General features: G+C 46.9%; 1 protein-coding gene across 10 annotated transcripts in view; it reads right to left on the reverse strand.

The window, feature by feature from the left end:
* Positions 1–9,289, reverse strand: part of SLC30A4 (solute carrier family 30 member 4) — a 32,384-nt gene extending 23,095 nt beyond the window's left edge. For 6 of the 10 annotated variants that reach the window (XR_012154015.1, XM_073303986.1, XM_073303990.1 and 3 more), the window contains exons 1-2: positions 8,758–9,289; positions 7,803–8,323 (exon numbers count right to left, since the gene is read on the reverse strand). Coding sequence is in view for 9 of the 10 variants with exons in the window: in XM_073303986.1 (XP_073160087.1) it covers positions 7,803–8,199 (397 nt within the window). In the remaining variant the exon portion in view is untranslated. Of the gene's footprint in view, positions 1–7,802; positions 8,324–8,455; positions 8,660–8,757 lie in introns of those variants that run through there. The other 4 variants (XM_073303991.1, XM_073303985.1, XM_073303993.1 and 1 more) reach the window with 4 other exon arrangements.
* Positions 9,290–9,568: the final 279 nt, after the last annotated feature.

Here is a 9,568-nt window from a genome sequence, read left to right on the forward strand (position 1 = left end):
CATTGTTCCCTGTCCCAGCAGCCATTGCCAACCCTTCCATTCTGAAATATTTCTTTCCATTTCTATGTAATTTAACTCCCTTCTAATAATTGTGGGCTGTGCGGAGATAAATTTCCTCAGATCAGAAGGTCAAAATGATCAATTTGTCCTGAAGCAGTTGTCAATATCTGTAATAGATGCCTGGAAGGGGTTAACCTAATAAAGATGTCGTCTTCCTTTCACGCACAATGCTAATGGGAGTTCTGCACATGCACTCAAAAGAGACTACATCTTCAGTGTCAGTTCAGCAATGGGTCAGGTTTCCCCACGGTTCTGGGAGCAGCCTGAAATTGTCCTTGAACCTGCAGCTTCAACCAAATATAAAATGTCCCCTTGCAGGCCTGAATCTCCATTTTCAGAAATGAAAAATCTCTGATAAGAGCTTGTTTGTTTCCATCATTTCTCACTGCCTGGTCTTTGTGTAATATTAAAAATTTGCATTACAGGAAAACCTGAGGATCCTTATTGGACAGACAATTAAGGGCCAGGTATAGCAAAGGAAAGCTCACAAATTGGTTGACTGCATGATCAACAAAACAAAAATCTATCTTTATCTACACACACAGGCATGCACCGATAGCGTACATTATAGTTGGTGGTGGTATTGATCACTATATACTTAAGTCTGAGATCCAACTTCCAGTCTAGCTTCCCTCCCACACTGGTTGCTCATCACTTTATCAGACAAATTCCTCTGAGGCTGCAATGCAGCTGCTCTACGCCGATGGGAGAGAGCTCTCCTTTCGTCTTAACTACTCCAGCCCCCGTGAGCGGTAGAAGCTAAGTTGGCGGGAGAAGCTCTCCTGCCGACATAGCACTGTTCACACCAGACTTATGTTGGTGTAATTTACGTCGCTCAGGAGGGTGATTTATTTACCTCCCCCCCCACCCCGAGCCACATAAATTATGCCAACATAAGCTGTAGTGTAGACATAGCCTGAGATAGCCTGCTGGTTTGTTGAGCCTCCTGTCAGAATAGATAACCAGACCTTGGGAGACTGGCTGAAATACTGACTGTTTGAGGATGAGCTCTAAACATATGGGTGGGGTCCTGCTGAATGTTCACCAGATGACCCTGGTTTTGAGTTGTGGTTTTTCCTGACTTTGTTTGGACCTTAACATCCCAAAAGGACTGATGTGTACCTTGGCCAGATGGCTAAAGCACTGCTACATCAACCCTTGCAAAAGACAGTGAACCTACCTACAGAGACATGCAGCTGGGTGAGTCGTGCCCTGATGGGCCACAAGAGGGTGCTGCAAAGGCAAATCTGATCACAGTCCCAGTGTGTCAAAGTTCACAGAAAACACATTGTTATAATATCCTATAGGACAGAGGTGGTCAGACTACGGCCTGCGGGCCACATCTGGCCCGCGGGACCGTACTGCCTGGCCCTTGAGCTTCTGACCTTGGAGGCTTGCCCCCAGCTCCTCCCACGCTGTTCCTCCTCCGGAGCGGCATGGTAACGGGGCGGTGGAGGGGTTGGGTAGCGGGTCCCGGGGGGCAGTCAGGGGACAGGGAGCAGGGGGCGGTTGGATGGGGCGGGGGGTCCCGGGGCAGTCAGGGGTCGGTGAACAGGGAGGGTTGGATAGGACGTGGGAGTCCCGGGGGGCCTGTCAGGAGGTGGGGCTATGGATAGGTCGGGGCAGTCAGGGTGCAGGGGGGGTTGGACAGGGGGTGGGATCCCGGGGGGTCGATTTGGGGCAGGGGGGTTCTAGGAGGGGGCAGTCAGGAGACGGGAAGTGGGAGGGAGTAAATAGGGGGCAGGGCCGGGGGCCAGGCTGTTTGAGGGGCACAGCCTTACCTACCCGGCCCTCCATACGGTTTCACATCCCAATGTGGCCCTCAGGCCAAAAAGTTTGCCCACCCCTGCTATAGGATCAAATGCAAAGCTTCCCAGATGACTGAGCACTAAATTTCCTCAGAATGTTTTGGAACTTGAGGCCCAGAGGAAGGGCCACAGAAACAGATCAGGAGAGGAAGTTTGGTTAGGGCAGTAGGCCCGTTGTTCAGGGGGCTAGCCTGGAGCTTGGGAGACCCAGGTTCAATTTCCTGCTCTGCCACAAACTTCCAGGGTCTTTGGGAAAATCACTTAGTGTCTCTATGCCTCAGTGCACCATCTATAAAATGGGGATAATACATCCCACAAGGGAGGTGAGGAAAAATACATCAAAAGATTGTGAGGTACTCAGCTACTATGAAGATGGGGGCCATATAAGTATTTTAGTTGGAAAGATCCACCACCTTGACCAAGCTTAGAAAAGTGCTGATCTCAAGCGAAAAACAATGATGATCTATCTGATCATGATTAAGGTGTAGTTTTATTTTAAACCCACCCTATTGCCAGTTCTGTCTCTAAATCAGATGTGTGGTGTACACATGAGCATAAGCTGAGTCACACACCACTTGGAAGCCAGGAAGTCTCAAACAAATCCACAAGAGACATGGTGAATGATACTGAAGTCACCCCCATGAAGAAATCTCAGACTTGGATCCTCAGAGGTCAAATAAATGGGAGCTGGGCATCTAAATGCCTTTGAGGATCTGGGCATCAGTCAGTGACTCCAGTAGCAGGCTCAACAAGCTCAGCCAGGAATTCCATTGAGCAGTGAGATTGGTACACAGCCAAAATTCCTAAATTCATTTTATCCTGGGAGTCTCATACTACATCAATCTGTCCCTGTGATAAGGCATTTTCTACACCTGAGATCAGACTCTGCCAGATTCACCTGTCAATCATGCTAAACCACAAACACAGTCAGAAAAAGCACAACCAACTGACAGGGCAAGTTGACAGATTTCAGAGTAGCAGCCGTGTTAGTCTGTATCTGCAAAAAGAACAGGGTTGTCATTCAACCAGGTCTCTGTAATATGTTCAAAGTTAAGAGCCTCATCCATAATTAGTTCATGGATTGTGTAAGTCTTATCAATGACTAACCATTGAAGGAAAAGCTAAAGGGCAAGGTCACTGCTTGCCATTACCATGTGATCCTGAGATAAGGCCTCTAATTAAACTAAAATGGGATAGACAACAAATGTCAATTACCTAGTGTATGTCTGACAAATGGACTTTCTCCTAGTTTTTCCCTGAGAGGTTTGGTAAAGTATATATTTTTTAGATTTGAACAATGGCGTTTTCAAATACACCACAGATGTAGTGCAGATAAAGTCATTATTCAAAGGTATAAGGTCAACACAAGGTAGTGGTTTCGGCACATTAATTATGATTTCCACTGTATAAAATTAAGCTGCTTCACCACCACCATCTTCTACACTTATTTTTAAAAAGCTAAATCAAGAAAAGTTTAATCTTCCTGTTTTTAAAATGGTTATTTTTAGCTCAGTGGTCCCCAAACTTTTGAGGGTTGCACCCCCCTTACCCGTGTCTGCCTCCCCTGCCACCCCCGGACCCAGGTCCCAGAGTGGGGGACACAGACAGGGGTAAAGGGGCCAAGACTGGGCTTGCATCTGTGGGTAGGTCTCAGGCCAGGAGTGGGGTCCGAGCCAGGGTCTGAGGTTGGGGGCGGGGGCAGAAGCAGAGCTGCAGCCGGGCTGTGGTGGGGGCCAGCAGCCAGGCCTGCGGCCAGCTGCAACTCCACTCCTGCCCCTGCCCTTACCCCTAGCCGTATCCCTGGGATGGGAACGGATCCACAGCCAGCTGCCGAGACTGGGGCAGGGGCCAGGTGCAGACCTACACTGAGCCTGGGGATGGGGCCAGGTGCCGGGCCAAGAGCCGAGGATGTGGCTAGGGGTGGTATTGGAGCAGAGCAGGGGGTGGGAAGGAGCTGGGTTGTGCTCCCTTTCCGCCACCCATGGGTGCTGGCCTGGCCCTGCCGCGCCCCCCCAATGTTCCTCTGCACACCTCTAGGGGGTACACCCTACACTTTTGGGACCTCTGTTTTAGCTAAATACAGATACAGATAAAATACTCCTGAAAGCCATGGCAATGCTGATCACGGAAAAAATGGCACAGTGATTTCCAACCATTTTTTTTTTAAATAATGAATTTAGTACTCTTGACAGGTGCCAGATTGTCAGGAATGAAGCTCTTTATTTATCCATAGTTCAGGCACTGCCACTGCCCATCTTGTACTAACTTCTGGCTCACCAATGTAACACAAACTCCCCTGGGAGATCAACTCAAGGAATGAGAGGGAAGCAAGTTTAGTGATGTGAATGACTCTCCTGAGACCACTAATTCATTTCACAGGGGCCATTGATCAGCCAGCAGACTTTGTCAGCACTGAAATGAATTTGAATGGTAAACAAGTGGCAGCAAGTCCTCTATATCAGGGGTTCTCAAACTGCGGGTCAGGACCCCTCAGGTGGCTCATGAGATTATTACTTGGGAGGTCGCGAGCTGTCAGCCTCCACCCCAAACCCCGCTTTGCCTCCAGCATTTATAATGGTGTTAAATATATAAAAAGTATTTTTAATTTATAAGGGGGGGGTCGCACTCAGAGCCGTGCTATGTGAAAGGGGTCACCAGTACAAAAGTTTGAGAACCACTGATCTATACTATTACCTGTCCCTTGAGCCATCAGCTCCTATACTTTCAAAAGTTTTTAACCTTCCCTTTTAATAGTGAATTCAAATTATAACTAATTCATGCTTCCAGATTTACAGTTGTGTATTGAAATTACAATATTTACAAAGAAGTATTTACAAGAAGTTGTGTGGTCATAAGTAAAAACCCAGTTCAGTGCATCTGAAAGTCTAATAACTGATAGATACATTGATGCACTGACATCATACCATTTTCCACTTTTGAAAACAAAGTGGCAATAGAACAAGTCAGGGGGAAGTGGATGGCAGAAATACTTTGTGTTCTTCAAGAGTTTAAGTGGCACCAAGTAGGCACTTAAATGGCATGAACAACTCCAAAAGACATGGTAGTACATTATGCTATTTAAATGAAAAGTTAATAGTGATTAGAAGGTAAATACTATGCCTCTTAACAATGATTAAATATTGGTGATGATGTAGTTTTGTGTCCACCGCCATGTGACTCTCAACTTTAGAGTTTCTTTCATGGTTATATCACAATAAGCTCTTCAAGAATAATGGCAAAAAAAACGTCATTAAGGCAGAGTTAAAGATGCCTAATGATAGCTTGTGTCCTTCCAGAATATCAAGTTCGGCAAAACTCAGACTTCTGAAAACCAGGAAATACAGAATTAAGGTAGATGCCCACACAACCTTAACTCTACCTGGAGCTGGCAATAGCCACTGGGAATGATCTGTATGCATTCCAGTTTCTTTCAGAGTTGTAAGGGTAGCTGTAGTGAATGGTGGAGGCAGGAGGTGGAGTAGCTTGGTAAAGGTGTGTTTGTGATATGAGGAGATCTGGGGATTAGTTTGAGGAGTGTCATAGAGCTGTGACTGTGATATGCAGAGATCTGGGTCTGAATCACCTGCATTTTATCAAAGGAAGGAGGTGCATGTGTACCTTGAGGTTCCAGTCTGCATCATTTCAATATAGAATTGTGTGGTATTCTGTTGGGGGAACAGGCTCAGTGTTTGAGCAAAGGGCAGGTGCACACAGCACCTGTCTCTTACTTGCACTGTGTCTTTTCACTGTAAGTGAATCCAAGTAACGGTCCAGATATTAGGTTTCAGAGTAGCAGCATCCGATGAAGTGAGCTGTAGCTCACGAAAGCTTATGCTCAAATAAATTGGTTAGTCTCTAAGGTGCCATTGGTCCAGATATTAGAACACTGAGAATAGTTGAGCTTTAAGCAGAGAGCTGGCCTTTTCCTTAACTATACTGGAGCTCCTGCTCCACTGTAATATACAGCCATATGTGTTTTGAGATTTACAGACTGCTGTATCATGCTGTTTTGGTTTAAATTTACAGTGCTCTTGAACCTGAACTGCAAGAGATAACATGCTTTGACATCAAAAGAGCTTGTCAGAGATAAATAAAAACTGAACTTGGAAAATTAGTTTGTTACTGTTTTGAATGAATCCATAACAGGAGCAATTTTGAGGTGAAAAATCAATGTGGTCAACTATTAACAATATACTGGAAGGTGCAAAGCGGTGGTCCCTCTCCCAAGGCTGCCAGCAGCAGTTGGGCCCTGCCCCCCCTCCAGAGACACAAACACTGGAGGTGCAGGCAGCTGGTGAATTCCCCACTTTCCCTGGGGTTGGGGAGCCAGGCTTTGGCCACAGAGCTGTGGGCTCTGTCCATGTGGTGGCAGACTCTGGTTTCAGGCTCTGGCCCCAGGCTCACCACACCCACCATCGTCCCTGGGCTCCACTGCCTCCCTGCCCACCTCCCCATACAGGGCTTGATTTGTCCCAAGGCTTGCCGGGGCTCAGTAAGTCTGCTGTGAAAAGTGATATTAATACACATACAAATATCACTTTACACAGCAGAAGACTTACCAGCTAGCAAGTCTTAGAAGAGAAAAATGCAACCAAAAAAGCAAAAGAAACAACAACAACAAAAAGACAAAAAGAAAAGGAGTACTAGTGGCACCTTAGAGACTAACCAATTTATTTGAGCATAAGCTTTCGTGAGCTACAGCTTACTTCATTGGATGCATTCAGTGGAAAATACAGTGAGGAGATTTATATACACACAGAACATGAAAAAATGGGTGTCATCATACACACTGTAAGGAGAGTGATCACTTAAGACAAGAACATGCAAAGCACCTTATTTGTGTTTCTATTCTGTTTAGGCCCAGTAAAGAATAAAGACAACTGTAAATTACTTTTATTACTGAGTCTGAAAAAACCCTACATAAATAAATTAAAATGATTTGGGCAGTATATGTGCATATTTATTTGTTTTTCTTAAAGTTAATTAAGTATTTTAGGAAAAATTGTTAGTGCGGCCACCAGCAAGAGTTGGTGGCTTCATTCTGAGGCCCCAAAAAATTTGTTGTGAGAACTGCTGGTTTAAGATACAGAAATAGCTAGACTAGTGTAGACAGTCTGTTAGTCCAGTAGGGAGAATCAAAACAGGAAGCTGTAAGTGATTGATCTTTATCTATAATTCATAGTTTCATGAGGGGTTTTTTCCCTTTCAATAGTAGAACTAAATTATATTGCTGTATTTGGGGACTAAGAACATAAATAACGTTTGAAGGCCCTAAAATCTTATACAGACACTGGTTTTCTGCTATTAAAGAGAACCATTAACTTGAAAAAAATACATTTCTGCCTGAAAATATTGCACCAACTATAATTACAAGAAAAAAATGGCAATAATTGAAACAAGTTGGGGGGGGTCTGTATTTTCCCCCATTTAACAGCATATGGAAAATTTAATTGTTAATTTCAACAATCACTTTCTTTTGGAGGACTGATAGCTCAGTGGTTTGAGCATTGGCCTGCTAAACCCAGCCTTGTGAGTTCAATCCTTGAGGGGGCCATTTAGGGATCTGGGACAAAAATTGGTGATTGGCCCTGCTTTGAGCAGGGGGTTGGACTAGATAACCTTCTGAGGTCCCTTCCAACTCTGATATTCTATGATTCCTTATTGACAAGATCCTTATAAACATCAGCCAGGGAAGAGTTAATGTTGGCAGTGTCCCTTTAAACTCTCTTTCCTTAGATGTTAATTGCATGCTTACTTTCTTTACTGTGAGCACTCTCTGGACTTGCTGCTGAAATCTGTGGGTCTCAGTAACTGATACACTGTCTCCTTTAGCAAATAATTAAAGAACAACTGTGTAATAAAACAATGTCCTAAAAAGCACCGAGGCATTTTTCCATTAACCCTTGAGGGAGTAAGAAAACAAGCCCAACTCACCTATGAGCTCTCCAATCATAAAGAAGAGATAGAGAACGGCAGCCAGGGTCAGCCGTTTTTTCACCTTCCTCTGTTTTGTTAGTTCCCTCTGTTTACTGCAATTGCTACAAGTGTCCGTCCTGGGGGAGCTAGTCTGTGTGCTCCGCAGAGCAATATCCCGGTCCAGCAAGGAGTCGTCATCGGACTGCAGACCTAGGTGAGCCCCATTGACAGGTCTGTCCGGAGCTGCATCCAAAGTGTCATCAGAAACCACAACTCGCAACTTGTTAAACCGGGGGAAATCCTCCTCCCCCACTTCATCTGAAAAATCAAAGGCACTGGAGTCGTTCAAAAACAAGGGGTCATCGTTCTTTCTCAGCATGGATTTGATGCTATTCCAGACCCTGGATTGAGCCATAGTAGCTGGAGCCAGGATCCCAGCGGGTGCTGCCGCTTAGCTACAGCAAATTCTTCTCATGCAACTTCCTCTTGCAGACAGAAATGCTCCATTTCATCGTCCATTCAGGACATTTCCTCCAAGCCTGAGGAAAGCAGAGAGTTAAACATTCAGTTCACCAATGGATATAAATTCAAGTTAAAATGCACCGGGGGCAGGTTATTCCAGGTAATCCTACTAAAGCAAGCCAGGCCTCGTCCAGTACAGCTGTACTAACCCTTAGGCTGGACAGCTCACCTCCAGGATGCCAAACAGCACAAAAATAATCTATTTTAAACAGCCACTTTCATGCCCACTGGCCTACTCGCGATGCAGCTGAACACAGAGCAGTGACTACAGTAGCAAAGACATGTTTGCTACTGACCGAATCTAACCCGCCTTGCACGGAATAGACTGTAACACATTGTTACACTGTCATTTGTAAGAGTATGCAAAACGCTGAATAACTGTTGCTCAAGACTCTCAGGTTTATATTGCTGAAATATACTGGAAAGCTAAAATACGGAAACGGAACGGTACCTTTGCATGGCCAATACCACCGCTGCCTCCATGCAATCCCGATCCTTCGGGGGTTGGCTCAGGTCATTCTCCTAAGTCCCTTGTAAGTGATAACACCTCGCCAGAAATGCCTGCACTCTGCCCCCGGCTCTGGGGCCGGGCAAAGCCAGCTGAGAACCACAAACCCAACGAGGCGCTGGGCTTTCCCACCGGAGCATGCAAGCCCCGCGTAAGGGGGGGACCCGCACCTCCCCCGGGAAAGCCGGCGTCGGGCGGTCACCCCTTTGCCCTGGGGAGCTGCATCTCTCTCTCTCTCCTGCTTTCAAGACAATCAGGCTTGCGGCTGAGTCGCCGGTCACAGAGTGCGCGTGCGCCGGCACCCGTGGCCGTAGGGCGGCGCAGCGGGCCGGAACGGGGGCTGGCCGGGCGCATTGTTCGCATTCCTCGGCCGGGGCTCGGGGCCTGCGCGGGCTGCCGCCGGTCCAAGCCCTGCTTGGCACAACCCCAGTTCTCCCGCTGGGCCTCTGCCGTGCGCCCGTCGGGGGCGTGCTCCTGCCTCGTGACGCGCTTGCACGGGCCAGAACCACTTGGCGTGCCCGCTGCGGGCTGCAAAGGGGTACGGGCTGGACCTCCTGGACTATGGGAGCGGTAGCCAGCGGAGGCTCCTATCCTGGGGGGCTGTAGTGACGTTCTCTGAGATGGCTGCTACCTCTGCAGAAAGCTACACCTTTTCCATCCAGGCCAGCGGTCGCTAGCCTGTTCTGCTGTCTTGCACGCTGGGCTCCTCTTATGTGCCAACAGGCTCTGTTTCGGGTAATTAGTCCCTACAGCC

Source organism: Lepidochelys kempii, chromosome 10 (assembly GCF_965140265.1).
Source record: "Lepidochelys kempii isolate rLepKem1 chromosome 10, rLepKem1.hap2, whole genome shotgun sequence".
Lineage (NCBI taxonomy): Eukaryota > Metazoa > Chordata > Testudines > Cheloniidae > Lepidochelys > Lepidochelys kempii.